The sequence below is a fragment of the Conger conger genome, chromosome 13, assembly GCF_963514075.1.
Source record: "Conger conger chromosome 13, fConCon1.1, whole genome shotgun sequence".
Classification (NCBI taxonomy): domain Eukaryota; kingdom Metazoa; phylum Chordata; class Actinopteri; order Anguilliformes; family Congridae; genus Conger; species Conger conger.
Window position 1 is genome coordinate 4130348 of NC_083772.1, and position 23116 is coordinate 4153463.

Here is a 23116-nt window from a genome sequence, read left to right on the forward strand (position 1 = left end):
AACCGTCACACACGCGTGCCCTCTGCGGAACCGCGCCGCTTGTCACCTCCGTGTCATTAATGAGCCACATCATGGCGTGGGCACGAGGGAATGCTTCTCCTGCGGGTGAACACACGAGCTGGCTACTTAAAAAAAAGGGCCTTATTTTAACCCGCAACATGGCGCATGCCGGCATTTGTGTCAATAACAAACACTTGCACACCTTTAAATCTTGATTGTGTGTGTGTGTGTGGGGCAAGAATAGGGAAAGGGGGGGGGGGGGGGGGTGTGTAATAGGGGTATGGGGGGGAGGGTTAGAGTAGTCCTGGATAAAAGGGTTTTGTGGGGTAAACACCGTTACACTGAATTGGGGGGGGAGTGGTTGGAGGAAAGGCTGTTTTTGTGTGTGTGTGTGTGTGTGTGTGTGTTTGTGTGCACTCAGATAGATTGCTCAAACAGGTTTTGGTCCTCTGACGAAATCTATAAAAAGCCACAGGTGCAGCATTGGTGGTGAGAAAAAGTTCTACTGCTACTCTTCTAAGGACACACCTCCGCGTACACATACTCCTACGCTGCCGTTGCAGTGAGCCTGTAGCGAGAGGAAGGGATCCACGTCCGCCCCCGCTACTTCTGCAGAGTACCTCTGCCCTTCTCCTGAGCCAGGTAAGCTCCACGTGCGCCGGTACCCTCTCCTTTCACGTCTCTCGACACATTCTAGCGCTCGCGGGTCTCCTTGGAAATGACATCGCAGGCGCTTACAAAAAAGGGGACGCATTTTGAAATCATCTCTCACTGTCGGCGCGCTTGCGCCTTCGACATCCATCACGCGCGAATCTCGCATTGCCACATCGAGTCGGTGTAATATCCATCCGTTTTACCCTTCGATTGCGGCCTGCTCTGGCTGCACGTTCGCACATGAGCAATGAAAAAGAAACTTCACTCCAGTTTCAGCCTTATGTCCTGGGTCTTTCCCACACCTCCAGGGAAATATATAAACATTCCTACTGGACCACAGCGTATATAATATTGAAAGTCATCTATAATAACTTGAGGCATTTTGTTATTTACATGGAAAATGACAACTCACCAATAAGAAATGACTCAAATGAATACAAAATACTTGGGAAGAGTTAAATCTCCATTTGTCTATTCCTCGACCGAGTGTTATTTACGGTATGCACATGTGGAAGGTAAACATAATAATCAGTGATTCATTTTATCTATGGTCGTGCAGGAAGGTAAAATATTATTTTCAAAATTGTCTTCAGCTTCTTCTGCACCTTCAACAATTTATCTCTTTCTCCCTCCTTCCCATTCTTACGTATTTTATCATACAATGTACCTAGGGACGGGTGTCATAAACTAGTCTTGGCAAAAGCACTTTGGTGTAATTCCGCTGATAGCTGTATTGCATAATGATGTTAATTTATGCCTATCAGACAACTTCACTGATTAACAATAGTACGTATTGAAACAACATCCACGCAAAGCACTGAAAGGTGAAAAGCCTTTTCATTTTAAAGTTTCATAAGAATAATGGACCGGTTTTCATTAAACTGAACTGAGAGGAAATTCTGTGGTGACAGAATTTTTGGTTAGCACTCCAACATGGAGCCTGTTGACGTTATTGCACAAAGAGAATCAAACTGAAGCGGTGGTGGGCTGATTCTGGATAAGTTGCTGGGACAGAAAGCTTGGACCACCACCTCAGCTGTTCACCTCAGGCTAATTCATTTGACCATTTTGTTCATTCTTGGGTAACTCCTATGCGCGGTTGTAACTACAAAAGTGATTCGTTTTTGTTTATTATTGATTAAAAAGATTGATTTAATTAATTGATTGACTCGTGACTTAATAAGTCTCGGTATGAACCCAACCATGCTGAGCACGTGATCCTGCCTCCTTATTTCGTAACGATTGCCAAGAATCTGGGACGAACCGAGAGAGTCAACAGTGTCATCACCCTGCTGGAGAAAAGAACGGTTTTCAAGCAGTAGTTCCTCGGCATGTTCACATTCAGGGAGAAGCGGTCACCAACGATAGGGTGACAGAACTCTCGAGGATACTCATGCCCGGCTGCGTCTCTGGCAGGACGGCGTGTGTGTGGCCCTGCCCGGGCGGTGCCGGGCCCCACGCGGTCTCATGTCTCGGGGCACACTCCCAGTGCAGACGCCACGCTATCAGGGCACAGCAGTTGGTGGCTCAGCATGGTGGAAGGAGGATTTGAACAGACCAAACATCACGCAACACAAACTCTCTCTCTCTCTCAAATACACACCCACAAGACCCACACACAAAAATGACCGGCAAAAAAAAAAAAAAAAAAAAAATACTTTATGGGGTTTATGGGAGGGCAAATGCAGGGAGTGACTGTAGCACTGCTTGTGCTGTTCTCTCTCTCTCTCTTTCTCTATCTCTCCATCTCTTACTTTCTCTCTCTCTCTCCATTCAAAGGTGCACCACCATCCAGGTCATTGTTGAGTGGGGCAGGGGACAGGGGTGTGGGAGAGAGGTGTAGATGGTCACGCACACTAGCTGCAAATTTCAGAATGTTCTGGAAGCATGACTGTGGCTAATCACTAATGTATTGTACAGTGGTGTGCAAAAATTTGGGCACCCCTAGTCAAAAAGCCTTTTAGAATTAATATCTAAGTGAACAGGGTGGACTTCTCCATTTCTTCAAATTATAAAGCAAGATTACTTTTTATTTTAATTTTTTACAGTTTCAAAATAAAAAAAAGGAAAAAGGCCCTGTGCCAAAGTTTAGAACCCAGTCAGTTAGTACTTTGTAACTCCTCCTTGGGCAACTATAACAGCTTGTAAACGCTTCCTGTAGCCAGCTAAGAGTCTTTAAATTCTAGCATTGGGAATTCTTCCTGGCAGAACACCTCTAGCTCTAGAAATATTCTCCGGCATCCTTGCATGTACGGCATGTGTGAGATCTCTCCGCAGATTTTCAATATTCAAATCAGGTACTTCATTGTTGATTTTGAGGTATGCTTTGGATCATTGTTTTGCTGGAATACCCAACCTCTCTTCAACTTCAATATCTGGACTGGCCATTGAGCCTCTAGAATTTCTTCATATTTGGTGGAATCCTTCCTTCTTTCCACTTGCACAATATTTCCTGTGCCCCCAGCTGCCACACAACCCCAAAGCATAATGGAGCCACCTCCCTGCTTAACAGTTGGCAAGGTGTTTGTCTCTACAAAGGCTTCACCCAATTTTCACCAAATATACATTCTTCGGTGGTGGCTAAAACGTTCAGTTTTGATTTTGTCAGTCTAAAGCACATTGTTCCAAAAGGCTTCAGTCTTCCCAATGTTTTCCTTTGCATACTTCAGATGCTTAATTTTGTGTTGAGGTTGTTCTTTTTTTGGCAACTCTTTTTTGCAGCTCTTTTGCAGTGATGTGTGGGTTCTTCTGAGCATTTCTCACCAGGACTCAGGCCATTCTATCTGAAATATTTATTGGTCTTCCAGACCTCGCCTTGACTTCAACTGTTCCATTTATCTTCCATTCTGTAATAATTTTTCTGACAGCGGCAGTAGTCAGCGGTAGTTTGAAACAGTGAGCTTTGGCAGCCTTTTCCTTCTTGGTGGAATTGAACCATCTTCATTCTCAAAAATCCTTGGACAACTGTTTAGAGGAACCCACGGTCATTAACACCAGACAGAACAGCCACTGCAGTTGGATACTTTAGAAGGCATGGAGTTACTTCAGAATAAAACGTTCAGCCCTGGAATTATACTCACCTTAATTAACCAATGAGAATACAAAAGGGTTCCCAAATGTTTGCACAGGGCCCTTTTCCTTTCTTGAAAAAAGATTATTTAGAAACAGTAAAAAATTCAAATAGAATTTGCTTTAAAATTTGCAGAAAGGTTTGCTTTCAAACACAGACAGATTAATTGTAACAGACACCCCACAGTAGGTACCCATCAGCCTACCTTGCACAGGTTAGCCAAGTGAAAACAGAACTACAAACCATAACATTACATTACATTCTTGGCATTTGGCAGACGCTCTTATCCAGAGTGACATACAGTTGATTAGAGTAAGCAGGAGACAATCCTCCTCTGGAGCAATGCAGGGTTAAGGGCCTTGCTCAAGGGCCCAAAGGCTGTGCGGATCTTATTGTGGCTACACCGGGATTAGAATCCCAAACCTTGGGTGTCCCAGTCATTTACCATAACCACTACGCTACAGGCCACCCCAGCCCATCATGAGGATTGCTATTCTGAGGGGGAAACGGGGGCACACTTAGTGGCAGCTGGCAGCAGTGGTCAGGTTAGAGGTCTGAATGGGAGATTTGGGACAAGGGAGGGACACATTGGAAACAGACCTCTCTTTCTGCCCCGGGTGCCGGGGTTGGCATTGGGAAGCACTGGGGGGTGGTGGTGGGTGGGAACTGCTCCATGTGCTCAGGATTATAGAATTTCCCTGAGGATTAAAAACTCACAATACAGGCAGGAAATTTAGTGAGCTGAGAGAGTCTATAACAACGAAACAATCCCATGACAGAGGGAGCGCAGACACAGGTATGTGACCAATGATTGTGATTGGGCTGAAGAGGCCAAATGCGGAATGCTCCTCACTCGAGCAAAATAGGCCGGTACTTTGCGGTTTGCAGAAAAATGTTTCCTGTGCGAGGTCAGAATGAGCCCTGTAGTTGTCCTGTTATCCCATAGAGCTTTGGCCTCTTCCCCTATAACCTTAGCTATTTTTTTTCCGTCTGGATTTAACGGAGAATGCATTAACGCTAACCTTCTCAGCTCACCGGCCAGCAATGCTTTGTTCCGTTGAGAATACCGGGGTGTCATTTCAAGCGGTAGTCACTGAGAGATCTTCTGCAAAATGTTTTCTATTACGTGATAAGGAACTGTACATCCTGTCCTGTAAACTTACAGAGGTGGATTTTGTCAGTAAAAATCTTAGAATTCGTTATCAAGGTGTTTAGATATTGCATGTTTTTAAGCATTACAGTTGTTCTGAGAAAGCCAATAAAAAATATTTGTACAAATGAAATGCCATACTGTACTCTCTGATGACTTTAAGGATTCAAGTTATCGATAAACTATATATAAAAAGTGACCTCAGTGTCACAAAATACATAAAAACCTAAGTCCAGCTTGCTCATACTAGGGTTGTGTGGTAGACCAGTAATTAGTACCAAAAATCTAAAATGGTACTATACCAACATTTTGCCAAATTCCATCCTTTATGAAACAGTGCCTGACATTGCTTTTTATTGTAGCAAAATGTTTGGCATCCATTGGAAAATTAATATTGTACCTTTAACAATTGAATCAGTACATTTGGTACACACTCTGAACTAAAAATAAATGTTGTTCTAAGACACACATAGAACTCCAAGTTTTCCCTGATGATTTACTGTGACAGTTACTGATTTTGTTCAGCAAGTGGCCAGAAGTTGCTATGCTCTCACACTACCAAAGCACACCTCACAGAAATACAAAGAGAGCAACCAAAACAAAGCCACTTCCAGATCAAACAAATTATGTACAAGCTCACAGGAAAAAAGACTGGTGACAGATAGGTTCATAAACACTAGAGAGACTGGTTTTGGTTCTGGTCGATTGGTTTCCTATCTGTGACGACAACCGATTTCCCATTTTCCATATTTATACTCCAATGAAAGGCTAGGTTACTGAAATGTATACAAATACCAGGTCCAGAAAAGAAAATGTAAAAAGTAAAACAATACATACATTCTGGAGAGTGCACTTAGAATAATCAAATGTGTATCGGGTTAAAAAAATGGATTGAAAAAAATGTTAAATGGATGGAAGGAAAGGGAATTCTGGAATAGTCAGTCTCGGGTCATCATTGCCGCAAGTTATACTGTACAACCACCCACCACTGTGAAACCTGTACGGATGACTGACCATTGGGCTCAAACCTTTCTTCCATTTTCTCCCCCCCGGCAGAAACACTCCGGCCCCCCCGGAATGTTCCAGACTTTCCAGAAGCGGTTCCACGAATACCTGGCGGCCCGGCGGATCCAGAGGACCCGCCTGGTGGGCAAGGATGGCCGCTGCAACATCGAATTCGGCAACGTGCGGCACAGAAACCACTTCGCCTTTCTGATGGACTTCTGGACCACGTTCGTGGAGATCCGCTGGCGTTTTATACTGCTCCTTTTCGTTGCCGCCTTCGCTGGAAGCTGGTTCCTCTTTGGCCTCCTCTGGTACTGGATTGCCAAGAGCAACGGGGACCTCCGGTGGCAGGAGCCACTCGAGAACCACACCCACTGCGTGGACAACGTCAACGGGCTGACAACCGCCTTCCTCTACTCCCTGGAGACGCAGACGACCATCGGCTACGGCGGGCGAGCCCTGACAGAGCATTGCGGGGGCGCCGTCGCCCTGCTCATAATCCAGTCGATCCTGGGCACCGTTATCAACTGCTTTATGTGCGGAATCATCCTGGCCAAGATCTCGCTGCCTAAGAAGAGGGCCAAGACCATCACATTCAGCGACATGGCCGTCATCTGCCCCAAGCGGGATGGGCTTTGCCTGCGCATCCGCGTGGCCAACCTTCGCAAGACCCTCCTGATCGGAAGCCAGATTTACGGCAAGCTGCTGAGGACCACGGTCACGCCGGACGGCGAGACCATTATAATGGACCAGGTCAACATTGACTTTGTAGTGGACGCCGGCAAGGACAACCTTTTCTTCGTCTGCCCACTGCTGCTCACCCACGTCATCGACAAGGCCAGCCCCTTCTTCGAGATGGCTGTGGACACGCTACACAAGCAGGAGTTTGAGCTGGTGGTCTTCCTGGAGGGCACGACTGAGTCCACCAGCTACACCTGCCAGGTGCGCACCTCCTTCATCCCCCAGGAGATCCAGTGGGGTTATAACTTCCTGCCCATAATCTCCCGCACCAAGGAGGGAAAGTACAGGGTGGACTTCTCCAACTTCTCCAAGACCGTGCCTGTGGCGACCGCACACTGCGCCTACTGCTTCCACAACGAGAAAGGCCACCACCACCACCTCAACCAAAACACCGGCGTGGAAAACCAAGGCTTTGAGGTGATCGACATCCATGAACAATCGGACGGTACCAAGATGTGACCTACCCTTCAGGGTCCGGGGGCATGAGATCAGTTTATCTCAGGCAGGGCAGACCAAACCCAGCCATGGTGAGCCCACCATGTCCAGGCCTCTTCCCCCAAGAACTATTCACAGAACTCAGGTGGGGGCTAGAAGGTCACAGAACAGCATCTGTGCGACACTGGAGACAGTTCCAAAGCGGGGCGTGTCAGGTGGCAGGACATATGACACGGATCGCTGCTACGTCCACTACTTACAATTTGTGTAGGATTAGTGAGCAATGTCCACTGCCAATTTTTTTTTAAAATCAGATTAAGGTAACAGGCAACGTTACCTTAAATCCAGAAATGACATCACCACTAAGATCCCTTCTTGGAATGATTCTGTGTTTTCAAATGAACAATTGTTTACCAGGCCATGAAACGGCACAAAGGAAGGTGATGCAATTTGTACCCTTTTTTTTTTTTTAAGCTAAAAAAACTACACAACCTCATGTGTGTCAAAAAAGAGGAAAGTTGGACCTAAATTTGAGGTTATTGAATTTTCTATACTGTGAAGCAGAGGATGGTGGAAGTGGGGGTTGGGTCATCCACATTTTTGTTAATTAATCTTAAATGAGAGATTGTTTAGTAATTAATTTAGCAAAATATTAATTTATAAGTAAAGCCTTACGTAACTTTGTGGGGATTACAGTTTAAGTAATAATTTATGTAATATTTACTGTACGAGCAGTAGCAATAAGTGGGGTTGATTACCAGGGATTTTACTCAGCACAGCTGTGTGTTTTAATAGTGTTCATTTTTCTCCATATTAATTGAGGGCCAAAACACTCAGGAAATATGAACTGCAGTGGAATGAATGTTCTGACACTGAATGTTAGCTGCAGACAGCCACGTCAAAGAGTCAAGCGCTAATGCTATTCTGTATGCGTGGGGAACAAAATATGTACGATGTGTTCTTTGTAGTAGTTTTGTATCTTAACTCAGGGGAAAACACCACTGGCAATGAATAAAAGACTTATTTTTTTCTGAAGTGAAATTCCCAAGCATGTTTTTTTTGCGCGACAGGTTTATCGCTTTGGGAGACCTCAGAGTCATGTTTTGCATGTAATAATCTAATGTCAGAATGTCAGAGATTTTATAGGGCTTGGCAGCTTTTCTACAGCACAGAAATTGTTTGAGTTCATCAAAAGTGAAAATGAATTGTCCAGGGAAATATGCAGGTGAGATGTCATCAATGGCTTTCAGTTCACAAGGGCAAAGACAATTCATTTCAGCAAAAACGTGATGCACCCACGGGGGGCAAATGGACTGTAATTTAAACAGGTTTTATCCAGAGTTATACCCAGAAAACAACGAAATGCAAAAAGGTCCTTAAAGTCAAATGACAGAAAGTAAATCTGTGTACACACATATACATGCTTATACAGTTAAACCATATAAACCTTTTCTTTTACCTATGGAGCTTGAAAAGAAACAATGTAGATTTCATTCACTTTGTTAAGAGTCAATCAACCAAGAATTTTGGGAGACAAAAATAACTTTTGTACTCCCAGATGGACCATGTGAGCATCATATTATTTCAACTCTTGCAAGCAAAATTTGCAAAGAGCCAGAAATGCTCAGCTGGATTTAGCTGAACCAACAACAATATGAACTGTAATAATTATGACATAAAGAGGCTTTAATATTTTAATGCGGTAAGTGATCTAAAAAGGCTATTGAACAGGTGACACACCTGTTTAATCTTCTTACATATAATCTCTTTTTCAACCACTTGCACAAACATTTTGCTAATGTGCTATTTAAAAGGCATTGTCTTTTTCATTTGTAACAGTACTAGATCACCTATGATATGTGATATCAACATTTGACCTTCTCCTTTTAAAGATAAATATTTTCACAGTGGGGCAAAGAGATTTTAGTGGCAATGATGTTTATTTGTTCATGAAAATAAATAAATAAATAAATAAATAAATAAATGTATGAAAAAGTTGCAAAACATGAAACTGAACCCACAATGCTGGGCCAAGTAACCTATTGGTAAGGCAGCTTTTAGCAAATGACAAAAAAGTATAGCTTACAATGAGCCTAGAAATAATTACAGGCTAGAGATGTGCTCATAACAATGACATTCAACAACAAACCTGACCAAGCAACCAGTACAATGACGACGAAAGGCACATCAGCGACCTTAATTATAATGACAAGAAACGAGGTTTATCACCGTACTTCAAATCTACTCGATGTAGGCTACCATCGATTTGAGACACCCTCACGATACCACTCGACTTTACCCATAAACAAGTTGAGTTGTGACAGCAAACCCAGTGTTATCCAAAAACATCATGGTATTGATAGCGTGCCAGTGTCAGAAATGGTAATGAGACACACACAAGCGTTTAAGATAACGAATAAAACTATAAGCAAGTCGGCTTACAAGAACCATAATTATTTATCGTAATTATAAATAGAACGATTCCCCTCGACGGAACAAACTGTCAAATAATTAAAAGCATTACCACGTGAACGGTAGTGTCGCCAGACGTAAAATTAGAAAGGGTTGTATCAGCCTCGGGAAATTATTGTTTCAGTGATAATTATAGTACCACGAAACAAGTGTGCCTGGTCCATATAAATCGCCATATGCAACCCCGCAGTCGCCCTGTTTGTCGATGACAAAGTAAAGGCGCAAGATACCCCGGAATTGAACGACATTTTCAGTTCAGAAATCTTCTGTTCCAGCTACTTTTGTTGTTGCAGAAGGAAACTGATTTCATAATCGCCCGAGGGTAAGACCAGGGTTTCCTACATCAGGCTTCTATGATATATGACTGCTAGATGTTTTGATTGTTGTTCTTTTTTCATCTTTCGAAGTGAATTTGAAATCCATAACCAGATTGTGCAGTACCGCACGAGGGCAGTGCCGATTCGCGTACCAAAATACTGAAGCGTTTCAGAATTTTTTTCCTCCAACGAGAATATGACCATAGGATCGCGGCTGGAATATAGTTAAAACGGATTACGCTATAGCACGTAGCCTTTCGTAGTTAGAGTTGTTGCATTGCATTCGGCCCATATTAATGTAATTTGAAAGGGGCCATTGGCTACGAAGTTTGGATTTGATCTTGTTGACAATCTGCATCACCTTTAGTAAGGTTTTAAAAAATATATTACTTTTTTATTATTATTATTATTTTTAACCGGTGCTAGATCATTAAACTGCGATTGAACCATTTCGGTTCAAGAGTTCAGTTGTCTGACGTTGAGGTTTGAAAAACCCCAGCCTTCAAAAAATGTCTTTGTAGATGGCCCAAAGACATTTAGTCCGTTGCAAAATAGCATTGTTCTTGGCAGGCTGTTATTAGGTTTGGTCTGGGTTGTGCACCCCATGGATTTAACTCAATCCTGCAGCTAATCTCTTCCCAAACACTATTACACTACCATTGGATTGTTACACATACATGCCATTCATTTTACTGGTTCACAATGGAACTTTAATAGACTCAAACTGCAACGTAACCGGGCACATTAAAAGGGCGTGCATTCCACATTCCAGAATTATTGGCACCCTTGATAAAACAAATAAGAAAAAAGGCTGTCTGTAGTAAATAGCACGGATTCGTGTATATGTTATGTTCAAACATAAAGATAAACGATATACTTTTATTTCAACACATTCATTCTGATGTTGCAATGTTTTTCATCAAGTAATATATTTTTATGAAAAAACATTGGTGACAAAATTATTTAAATGGTTAAGTGTAAACAACATCAATGTTCTGCAATGATCTTCTCAGTATCCAGACTTAAATCCCCCAAAAACCTGTGGTCTGAACTGAGAAGTGCTAACCCAAGTATATCAATGATTCTGAAAAGTTATATATGGGGGAATGTTATCTCCAATTGTGTTCTTTAACCTTATCACAAATTATACTAAAAGTCTCATGGCTGTCATCTTTTTCAGGGGTGTTTGCACAAAGTACTTAACCAGGGTTGGCAATAATTGTTTTTGGGAAATATTATTTTTATTTGACTTTGGTTGCTTCCACTGAATCATAACTAAAGTGTATGTCAATAACTGTATTATTTTTTAGGTAACAGCATTCTTGTGCATATTTATCAAGGGTGCCAATAATTCTGGTGCTCATTGAATATACACTCAATGACCACTTGATTAGGTAGACCTCTAAGAGGTTCTGTTGTTGTTCAGACCAAACATAAGAATGGAGAACAAATGTGATATTAGTTCAGTAGACTTTGACTATGGAATGATTGTTGGTGCCAGGCAGGTTGATTTGAGTGTCTCAGAAACTGCTGATCTCCTGGAATCTGCATAGCTAGCAGTCTCTTTCCCTGTTTCTGGGGTTCTGCTGGGCTGCAGCTTGAGAACTATATTTTAATAAGTGCCTTATTTAGCTGATCAGACTGAACCCCTGTGGTGAGTTTCCCCCTCAACACTGTAAAGGGCTTTGGGTGTCTAGAAAAGCGCTATATAAATGCAGTAATCTATCTATCTAGCCAGCACTTATTATTAAGAGAACCATACTTTTGGACCTGCCAAAATTAAACCTGCAGGTGCTACAGCCCTCCAGGACTGGAATCAAACCTGCAAACACTGTCCCTGGTCCCTGCCCTGGCAAAGGGGCAGGTTTATCAGCAGGGGTGAAAGGCTTGTTTTTGCACTCATTTTTTGTGTGTTGGTGTTTCAGAGAAGTGGCCCACATAGGAGGGGGCAGGAAGGAAGTGGGGAGGGGGTGCATGGAATCTCATTGTTGAGACCCCCCCCCCCCCCCCTTTCTGACGCAGCGCGCCAGGAGAAAGCCCAGCAGCTCCTAAAGCGTTGCTGTTGCTGCGATGATCCTGCATTGTTATCGGTGGCACAGAGGTGAGTACGCGTTCCGCCGGCATGCGGGCCACTTCCCCGAGAGAAACGGAGGAAGGAACACTGGGAGTAAACACACAGTCAGAGACAGGGGGCAAGAAAACAGTATACCCCCCCCTCCGCTCACCAACCCAACCCCGCCCTACCCTGCCTCGGTGAAATAGAGTTCATCGTCTTTGTCCCTCGGTTCAGATTATAACTTCAAATCGACAGGGCCCCGACAGTAGCTTTTATTACATTACATTTCATTAATGGCATTTGGCAGATGCTCTTATCCAGACCGACGGGCAGTTGATTAGACTAAGCAGGAGGCAATACTCCCCTGGAGCAATGCAGGGTTAAGGGCCTTGCTCAAGGGCCCAACGGCTGTGTGGATCTTACTGTAGCTACACCGGGTATCGTCCCAGTCATGTACCACTACGTTACAGGCCACCTTTTAGTTTTTAAACAAGTCTGTGGATGGTGATAACCAAGATATGTGGCATATCCCCTCCTAAGACTGTGCCCATTTATATTGTATCAAATCTTTTTCCTTCTGTGGCTACACCTTCAGAACCTCATGGCACCCCACTCTCAAAAGTACTGACAATGATGTGACAACAGTAGGTCCAAATGTTCTTTAAGGGTTGTAATGAAGTGATGTGCATTTTAATTACATTTATTTTGGCTTTTTCCACATGGCACACCTGACCTGCACATCAGAGTGCCACGCCACACCAGTTGGGAAATGTTGATAAAAGGTACATACACAAGATGGCATATTTCTTCTTGTACAGTAATATCACTAACTGCCAAGCTTCTCACATTGTGTGACAAAATAACTTTTGAAATAATTTGATATTTGGAAAATGGGCAAGCACTATGGTGGTTAGATGGTATTTGGGCAAAAGCAATGTTCATTAATGGAAAATGTCTGAAAAAGCGACCTTATTTTGACACGTTTCAACCACAGCAAAAGATAAACAAGTGTTCTTTTTATTTTCTGAAGAAAAACACATTTATTTTGTAATTTTCCATATACAACAACCCTTTTACAAAAGGTAATACTTAATATATTGCAGGAACAACAGTAATAACAAAAGAAAGATTACTTGCAAAATTATATATATATTTATATATTTAATATCCAAAGTACATTGCATATATAAAGTAGCAAATTTCCCCCTTTCTCTGGCTAGCCATGGTGCTAAGAAATGCAAATGGGTTACAATTTTCTGATTATTGCTTTCATGCTACATATAAAGTATTTCCCTTTTTTATTTGCATAATGCAACAAAATAAACCAAATTAAGGCTGGTGTACAAAACTTTTCGAATCATAACGGGTCTGCTTACGCTGTCTGCTTGGGTCACTTTACACACAGGAAGAGAAGCTGCCTTCTATTTTGAGTGGAATCGGGTGATTTTAAGCATTGGTGCAATTTACTTACTAACATTTGTTGTGGACCATAGAGTCCAGAATTCTTTTATCGACTTTATTTTTTATGGGTTTGGGTAGACGTTTTAAGGCATCTGGGATTGTTGTGTTGATGGCCACAGCAAGGCACTAGGTGAAATAGAATTAGTTTTCAGTACAAAAAAATGAAAGCAGTCCGGGGCACTTGTCTGGGATTGGCTTGGCTACGTTGGTAGTCAGAAGAAAGTCCCCTTTCTTAATGCCACCTAGTGGTAAAACAAAGGGACTACATGACACTGGGGGAGGTGCTCACTCAATCAGAGACAAAAGAGAGCAAATTAGTGAGTGACTACAGGTCCTGGGGCTGCTTAGTCGCAACAGAAATCAGTGAAAAGCTATTGCCCAAATGTACAGATAAACAAACACTTAATATAACCATGTACATATCACACATCAGTTACTGATTCTTTTCCAAAGAAATTGCATTTTTTTGACCGAGGTCAACTCGTATTAATCCTCAAGATCTTTTAACACTGTCTCATATGAAAATAACTCTGCATAATTTATACAGTAAGTTGCTTTAACGCTTAGTTGACCGATGTTTAAAAAAAAAAAAGAAATAAACTAAAACGATGAAATAGGTCTGACGAACGCACAGCGTTCGCGAATCCGAGGAGTTTGGCGTTTGTGTAAAAAAGGGAAATTGTACGGGATGACCTGTGTGCACTTGGCTGTTGAAAGGAATCCTTTACCAGTACAATAGGATCCCTGCTTACCGACTGTGAAACTGAAATAATGGCACAGGGCAGGAACTCTTTAACGGCACACAGTGGAATGTGGAAATGCAGTTAGCGTGGCGAAGATGCACCTGTGAGCTGTACATGGGAAAAAAAAACAAAAAAACATAGGCGTAAGACAGTCACGCTACTTATGCGAGTAAACAGAGATGAGCTTCCGTCAATAACGAGTGTGTCGGTAACAGCTTGTAGAATGCCAGGCGTTTTCCTTTCTCGGGTGATATCCACAGTGGGCCCGGGAAGCAACTGACTTGTCACCGTTGTTATTGTTCTCTCGGTTGCTATGCTACCAACGCGCAGTTTGAGTGGCGGCACTCCTCTCTCTGTGTTCCGTGCATAAGACTATGTCAGGACTGTCTTATCTCCACTGTCGTTGTCCCAGGAGCTGCACAGGAAGTGGCCGCGGTCCAGAGCCCAGATAGGGGGCGACAGGCTTAGGGCACTGGCCCCTTACGGCAGCGGGCCAGCAATGACAAGGGGCTCCCCAAAAAAAAAAAAAAAGGTTCCTGTTGCGGGGGTGAGGGATTGGGGCGCGTTGTTCCGGCAGGACTGCAGAGCATTCACATTATTACCAGCCTGTGCCACAGCAGGGCCAGTGGCCGAAGCGACCTCTTATATTCAGTATTTTCCATGTCAACTGGCTTCATTTCCTGAGGCGGCCCGAAAAATGGAGAAAAAAAAAAAAAAATCTACAAAAAAAACAAAAAAAAAAACACTCCAGCTCAGCGTTCTCCAACTTCCAGTTTGGAGGAAAAGTCTCCGGTTTGGAGAAAAAAAGTCTCCAGTTGGGAGGAAAAGTCTCCAGCTGCCAGATTTCCCTCCAGCGCATGAGATGTCGTCTTCTATCCTTTTCCCCCTCGTTTGGAGTGCCCTGTCAGCTCCAGTGGGGGGGGGGGGGGGGGTCCAGACAGGATACGGACGGACGGACAGACTGACTGGGAAGTCCCCGGGCCTGGCAGACAATGGTTTGGTGGGGCTGGAAGGGGGTTTTTCAGAAGCAGGACAGTTTGAGGCCCGCAGGAGCCCAGGACAGGGTCTGGCACGGCACACAACAGTCAAAAGGCCTGAATGGTCCCATAATGCCCATGATATGGGGGTACAGTTTTTGGGGAGGGGGCAGAGGGGCAATTCTGACTACCCCAGCTCCGAGTGCAGCTTCAGACGAAGAAAGGCACAAAAAAACGCACATAAGACATACCCTCCCCCGCCCAGCACATAAGACATACACACACCCCTCCCCCGCCCCGGCACAGAAACAAAAACATACAGTGAAGTAGTAGTAGGACTCCATTTAAGACTGGACGATGAAATCCATTGTATTCCCTCCTTTTGAGAACCGTAAATCCTTTAATTCAGCATCTTTACTTTTAATTCCAAGGTTTTATCGGATGTAAAGGCGGTGGACGGTCCTCCTGCCTCTGTGAGTGCCAGGGGGCGTTTGGGGAGTAGAGCGCGGGGGGGGAGGGGGGGTAGTTTTAATAGTAGCTGCCCAGGTGGGACGGCACGTGGGAGTTGGGGTGCCGGGCCACGCCGGGGTTCGGGTAGATCCCGCCGCTCGGCGAGCTCCAGTAGGGGGCGCTGGGTCCGAAGAAGTTGGAGGAGGTGACGGGCATGGAGGCGGGGTGGGGGGAGACGAAGTTGACCTTCTGCTGGTGCGCGTGGTAGGGGGGCACGTAGGCCAGGTCCGAGGGGTACTTGTAGACGGAGGACTCCGTGGGGTGGGGCTGCAGGGCCTGCGCGATGCCGTGGAAGTCGAACTTGTAGGCGTAGCGCTTGCCGTGCACCTTGGTCATGATGTTCTTGTCGTAGTAGTAGCGCAGGGCGCGGCTCAGCTTGTCGTAGTTCATGTTGGGCTTGCTCTTGCGCTCGCCCCAGCGCCGCGCCACCTCGTCCGGGTCCGTCATCTTGAACTCGCCGTTGGTGCCCTCCCACGTGATGCAGGCGGCGTTGGCGCTGTCCGACAGCAGCTCCAGCAGGAACTGCCACAGCTGGATCTGTCCCGAGCCTGCGGGAGAGAGGAGAGCGATCGCTAAACCCCGCTTAAACGGACATCCCTTATCACTGAACATCCCTTATCACTGAACGTCCTTTATCACTGAACGTCCTTTATCACTGAACGTCCCTTATCACTGAACGTCCCTTATCACTGAACATCCCTTATCACTGAACGCCCCTTATAACTGAACATCCCTTATCACTGAACGTTCCTTATCACTGAGCGTGCCTTATCACTGAACAAGCCTTATCACTGAACATCCCTTATCACTGAACGTACCTTATCACTGAACATTCCTTATCACTGAACATCCCTTATCACTGAACGTCCCTTATCACTGAACGTCTCTTATCACTGACCATCCCTTATCACTGAACGTCCCTTATCACTGAACATCACCGAAGGCAACACCTGCTCTCACAGGACCCACTGAAGTATAGATCCATTATCACCGAACTGCCATGATCACTGAAGTATAGATCCATTATCAATAAACTGCCATTATCACTGAAGTATAGATCATTATTATCATTAACACCCGCATGCTTGAACATTGTCATTGAGACTGCCCATTATCACAGGGCACGCATTATCAATGGGTTTCTGCCATCATCAAATCCATAGTATAATTACTGGCCTCCTTGCAAGTTAATATTCTGCATAGAAAATGAAAGTCTGTATGAAGAACTCTGCTGAAAGATATTGCTGTTCCTCTAGACCTTAGTTTTGGAGTTTTATTTCAAAACCCTTAGAAAGTGAAAACAGAAATACAGGCACAAGCAGCCTCGTCCTACGGGCCCTGGGCCAGGATGCCCTTACCTGGGTTGGCTAGGCGACTGCTGGTGGGGCCCAGGATCTGGTAGGGATCTGGAGGGGGGGGGCAGAGACACACAGGGTGGACTCATCAGTGTGGGTCAGCGGGGGGCAGTACAGCAGAGTGGTATATAATAATAATAATGCCATTAATAATAATAATAATAATGGTTATTTGTTTTACTACCTATGATAAATAATAGTTTTTTTAAATATGAATGAATAAGTGGTAACCTGGCTGTGTCCTCTGTTGTTGCTCAGGAGTCTTGGACATGCTCTGTGTGACTGCCGGAGGGCCTGTGCGGAGGGGAGGGGGGGGGGGGGGGGAGGGGGGGGTGGAAAGTCAGCCTGGCGGTAACGTGGACAACCAGGGGCACGCTCTCGCGGTTCACCGAGGCGACTCCCAAGAAAAACAGGGCAGCAGCCGGCCTGTCTGCTAAGTGCTTAATGGAGCCGGCGGCCTCTGCTGTGCGCTGGCCCCCGGTGCCGGCCCGCAAAGCCGCACGGAAAACACGACCTGCCGCCGCGCCCCGTCGAAACACGACGATTAAAACGGTTCCAGTCAACCCCGAAAAACCCGAGGTCCAGCCACCAGTGTAAACAGAGGCCTGCAGGCCTGTGTGATAGATAGAATGTCAGTTTTCATCTTCACTGGTCTCTTCTGTGGTGGCTGATGGTCTGACTATTAATGTGAAATAGATGCTTTGGGAGCTGGTTGTTATGTATCTGTGGTGGAACCGGCTGGGAGCTGATCTGGTTGTTATATCTCTGTGGTGGAACAGGTTGGGAGCAGATCTGGTTGTTATATATCTGTGGTGGAACAGGCTTGGGGCAGATCTGGTTGTTATATATCTGTGGTGGAACAGGCTTGGGGCAGATGTGGTTGTTATATATCTGTGGTGGAACCGGCTGGGAGCTGATCTGGTTGTTATATATCTGTGGTGGAACAGGCTAGGAGCTGATCTGGTTGTTATATATCTGTGGTGGAACAGGTTGGGAGCAGATCTGGTTGTTATATATCTGTGGTGGAACAGGCTAGGGGCAGATCTGGTTGTTATATATCTGTGGTGGAACAGGCGGGGAGCAGATCTGGTTGTTATATATCTGTGGTGGAAAAGGTGGTCTCTCTCACCTTTTCCGCTGTGCATGTTGTTCGACCAGCCTGTCCTCCGTGCTGCTTCATATGAGGTGTCTGAAGGAAAGAAGGAGAGATTTCAGCTCTGACTTGCAACAAAGAACCCTCTAACCCGGAATAAGACAATGAGTGCTTAGTGTTTTTCCTTTTTTAAGTGTTAAAAACTCCCACAAAAAATGTGAATGCCCATTAAAAACAAACACAGTTATTTATCAGTCTCTCAAAGGACACTAGTTATTGGCCATTTTCTGTGGAAAGAAAAAAATTGTTTACAGCAAATTTCACGGAAGATATGATCGGTATTATCAGCATTCTCCGGTTCCTCGCTGCTGTAATTTCCATTTTGTGTTTTGAGACTCAAGAACTACATTTCTCTTTTTCCAAATTTTCTCATCCAGAGATTTCTTTCCATGTTTAGCTATGGTGGGGGGGGGCAGTCGGGAGGGACGGATTGAGGGAGAAAGAGAGGGGGAGATATAAGGGAAGAGAAGGAAAAAAAGAGGGTGATGGAAAAGGAGAGTAAAACCGACTAAACTTTCCTTCCTCGAAGCAGAGAAAACATGCGATACTGTTGTCACCACATTGGAAATTGACACCGCGCATTCCTGAATCAGCTTGAAAGGACCGTATTGTCCAAAAAACTAAATCAAAACCACCACTTTGAAAAAAACGTGGCGGACTGCGACAAACAAGTGGAAAAACGAGTCTATAAAACGAAGGCCCTTGGCCTGCAACGCTGGCCCGACACCTGCAAAGTCCTTCACAGGGGCTGGGTCGCGAGCGAGCGGAGACAGACCCTCGTATCTCCTGCACGGACAGACGGCCCCTGCAGTTTGTGAGTAACCAGATTGCGACAGGAAAAAGAAGGGAGTTGTGCCAAGAGACGGCTATAAACAGCCTCCCCGGCCGGAGATGTGTCCAGAACCTTCTCGGGACATCTGGCCGGACTCTGGCAGCTGGAACCGAAGCGCAGTTACGCCGCTACCCCGAGCAGAACCTGCTAAACGGTTTATAGGACAGCGGGGCTGGCTGAGCCTCGACCGTCAGGGCTTCTGTGCTGGACTCGCCGGCACGCGCACACGCGTGTACGCGGCGCGCACGCACAGTTACAGTGAGAGTTTTCACTGCGCTGAATTCCAGCCTGGTTTATGAATCTGTGCATGAAATGCTGGATTCTCATGTGCTGCTGGTTGGATGGGGCCCTTGTTGAATGTGAGAGAATGTTCCTTTCTCTCCACTGAGGTGTCATGAGCAGTAAGATAGATAGATAGATAGATAGATAGATAGATAGATAGATAGATAGATAGATAAAAACCTTTATTTCGACAGGGAAGAACATACTGAGACTCTTTCACAGATGTGCCCTGGTTACAAACAACATATACAGAGAAGACAGTAGTAAAAAAAAGTACAAAATACAGTGATAAAGTACAGAAATGCAAAGTACAGTAGTTGTCAAAATACAGTAAGCAAATACAGTAAGTAACTGCCAGTCAATGTTCCACCACAGCCAGCACTGTGAACAGACCCGTTGTGCATCTATTCGATCTACCACCCCCGAAATGGTCAATTAAGCTGATTAGGGCACTTTCTGCAGGCAGTCACACCCTCTACACTGCTGGTATTCACTCAAGCCCACACAGATCTGCCGGCTTTTCTGCTTCCACTTTAAAATCAGAAACCGATTTAGAGCTAAGAAAATAGGTGACGTGGGTTGACTGCGCAATCACTGACTTTAATTGATAAATTAAATGGCGGCAAGAATGTACAGCTCTCCCAAGGTGAAAAGATACTGCTTTATTCATTATGCGGCGATACACTGCCCTAGGCGCTGATAAAGACAGACATAAATATATTTTATGTGCTCCTGACAGAGGAGCAGGGCTACATCACACGCTACGTGTGCCTTTCTCTTCTGCCCTTTTATTGTGTGCTCTGTGCTCTGAGCCTTATACACGCCTACGAATCTGTACGGCTTGACAATGCCCCCTCTGCCCTCTGATAGGCTGCTTCAATGCCCAGAACGAAGTGCAATATCGCCCTCTTCTGGACACATTGTATACAACAACACATCTAGATTAATGATGGGACTCGTGTTGTAGTTTCCCCAGTTTGTAGGAACAGCAAAGTTTGTATCTCTGAACAAGAAGCTAAATGAAAACATTCACCAGGGTTATCAATTAAGAAAATAATATTGTGTGCAATGATTGAAGTAACTGCATATAATATCAAAACAGCATAGTACAAATAATTAGCATTTCAAAAATGCTAATGTTCAGGGAAGGAAAACATTCCTACAGCTTACAATTATGTTATGATTGCTATGTGGCCTAATAAAACACTACAGCTGCTTGATTTAATAAGCCATATGAAACAGAAATGAAAAACGAAAGGATAGAAATAGGAAGACAAACACCAAGCTATCCCCCTGTTCTGTTCTGTTCTGTTCTGTTCTGTTCCGCATAACTATAGTGACTTGCTCACTCAGCAAACTCAATGAAGGAAATGTACATTTGGACATAAATTGAGCTTAATTTCCTTCTGCAGTTAGGCCATTGTGAGGCCTCCAGTGATAGTTGCTTAGAAAAGCTTATTTCACTACATGAAGTGAATATATAGACCACACTCACAGAGTGTGTGTGTGTGTGTGTGTGTGTGTGTGTGTGTGTGTGTGTGTGCATATAACAACAAACCGGGTGGGCATATACACCTGTGTGCATGCATGTGCACACACGGACACGCACAGGCACGCACAGGCAAGCACAGGCACGCACAGACACACACAGGCACACACAGGCACACACAGACACGCACAGGCACACACAGACACACACAGCCACACACAGGCACACACAGCCACACACAGCCACGCACAGCCACACACAGGCACACACAGACACACACAGGCACGCAAGTAAGTTTGTGAAGGTGTCTCACTCACGTCGATTTGTGGGAACACAAATGTTAGACTATCCTTTCTCAGGACCACATTTCTTTGGGGGTTGGGGGGAGAGGGAGGAATAACAAGCGGCCGGTTGGATCGCTGCGGAGTCTGTCAAGCCCGATCTGGAGGGGCCATGGCGCTATGACTGCGGTGGGGGGGGGGGGTCCTCGGAGAGTTGTGTTTCCTGCTCGGCTCGCCTGCAGACAACCTCTCTTTGTTTAACCGACCCTTCCACCCCCCCCCCCCACACCCCCACACCCCCTTCCCTCCTGTGAAAAAACACACAGGAGCTGCCTCCTTTCAGGAGAAGAGAAGGGTTACGGACAGATGAAAGGAAAGAGACAGAGACTAAGAAAGAGAGAGGGAGAGAGAGAAAGCTAGGGGAGAGAGTGGTAAGAAGAGCCCCAGTCGGACGAAAGACAACTTTCGGAATTTGAAAAGAAAACATTTGCTATGGATCCCGCTACTGTCTGATAGCACAGATGTGGGCTGGCCGTTAGCTTTCCCCCACGTCCGTCTCTACGTTATGAAGACCAGCGCGGCTGGTGGCCACAACAGTGTGACGTCACAGAGAAACTCAGGCCGCTGTTAGCATTTCTCATCCCATTAGCCAAATAAAAAAAAGGAGCAAATAGTGTGGTACAATAGTGATGCTCAGGTGTGGTACAATAGTGATGCTCAGGTGTGGTACAATAGTGATGCTCAGGTGTGGTACAATAGTGAGGCTCAGGTGTAAACCATCTGGAGCAGGTGTGGTAACTGAGTCCGAAACCCAAAATTATTTTTCAGCAGTGTGATGCCTCATACACATGTTTGTACACATGTATGCACACACACACACACATACACACACATACACATACATACACACTCACTCACACACACACACACATACATGCATGCGTGTTCAGCCAATGAGTCCACCACTATTTATTTACTTAATTGCCTGCTGAGAGTTCCAGTTTTTACACATCTGAAACTCTGCTTTTTATCCACGTGTGCAACTGCTCACAATGCACAACTGTAACAACGGCACTATGGATTTCCTCCTGCAGCGTAATGCGTTTTTATCCTCCACAATGCCTGGCCTGTTCAAAACCATTTGCCACGTCGACCACTCTTGCATTTATCGATCACAATTTTCGATCCAGCTGTTTTATATAAATATAAATAACACCGTTTACCGAGAATAATATGTGGCCCGACTGCTTTTTCTTGCGCACACACACACACGCACGCACGCACGTACGCACGTATGCACGTACGCACACACACACACCCATGACCCCATGCTTATACATCTCATGTCTCTTCATTGAGACAGCAATGCTAGACTTGATGTCAGTTCACCATTCAACATCTTGTTTTAATGGAAAACTCCTTCATTAATGAGTCTGAATAATTACATTCCATTACATTACATTAATGGCATTCGGCAGATGCTCTTATCCAGAGCGACGTACAGTTGATTAGACTAAGCAGGAGACAATCCTCTCCTGGATTAAGGGCCTTGCTCAAGGGCCCAACGGCTGTGCGGATCTTATCGTGGCTACACTGAATAAAGCTGCAGAGTGTCATTCTGACTCTGTGCTGTGAGGGCGGAGCCCCTCTGGGTCTGAGTGCCTGAGAAAGCAGGAGCGGGCAAAATCGACTCCGAGGCTCATTCATATCCCGTGTAAACATTTTGAAAGCATGGGGAATACGAGAATTTCCTAATTTCAAGCTTCGGAATTTTTACATTTCCACGTCACAGATTGGTTTTTGTAAATTGTAAAGTAATTCCCAGTGTTTAAACTAATTCTTAAGAAAAATATCTTTCCTGTGTTAAGAATTTTTTTTTTTTTTTTTTACAAAAATCTCCAATCAAACTCCATAAGTAAGTCTTGTGATGTACACAAAAACAAATATGAGTTCTTGTTTGGGGCATAAGGGGGGGCTCGTTCCGGGATCTGCTGTGTCCCTCGGCCCTTCCCAGAGGCAGTACTCACTGGACCCGTTTACATTTACATTTACATTTTTGTCATTTAGCAGATGCTTTTAATCCAAAGTGACTTACTAGTGCATAGGTTCTTCCACAAGCTAAAGCATCACATC

The 23116-nt window shown here is 44.8% G+C and overlaps 2 protein-coding genes and 1 long non-coding RNA gene across 4 annotated transcripts in view; 2 read left to right on the top strand and 1 right to left on the bottom strand.

The window, feature by feature from the left end:
• Window positions 1–488: 488 nt before the first annotated feature.
• On the top strand, window positions 489–8090 carry LOC133108341 (ATP-sensitive inward rectifier potassium channel 1-like). Its single transcript, XM_061217820.1, has 2 exons — window positions 489–642; window positions 5931–8090. The coding sequence occupies exon 2, from the start codon at window positions 5952–5954 to the stop codon at window positions 7077–7079; it is 1128 nt and encodes a 375-aa protein (XP_061073804.1). The 5' UTR covers window positions 489–642; window positions 5931–5951; the 3' UTR covers window positions 7080–8090.
• A 1583-nt stretch (window positions 8091–9673) lies between these two features.
• LOC133108587 (uncharacterized) overlaps window positions 9674–23116 on the top strand; it is a 33669-nt gene continuing 20226 nt past the window's right edge. The window contains exons 1-2 of the long non-coding RNA XR_009704677.1: window positions 9674–9849; window positions 11770–11945. This is a non-coding gene — a long non-coding RNA (uncharacterized LOC133108587). The remainder of the gene's footprint in view (window positions 9850–11769; window positions 11946–23116) is intronic.
• fli1 (Fli-1 proto-oncogene, ETS transcription factor) overlaps window positions 15032–23116 on the bottom strand; it is a 35738-nt gene continuing 27653 nt past the window's right edge. For both annotated transcript variants that reach the window (XM_061218184.1, XM_061218185.1), the window contains 4 exons: window positions 18076–18135; window positions 17178–17240; window positions 16950–16997; window positions 15032–16139 (listed from right to left, as the gene is read on the bottom strand). In XM_061218184.1, coding sequence (XP_061074168.1) covers window positions 15610–16139; window positions 16950–16997; window positions 17178–17240; window positions 18076–18135 — 701 coding nt within the window. In that variant the 3' untranslated portion in view covers window positions 15032–15609. The remainder of the gene's footprint in view (window positions 16140–16949; window positions 16998–17177; window positions 17241–18075; window positions 18136–23116) is intronic.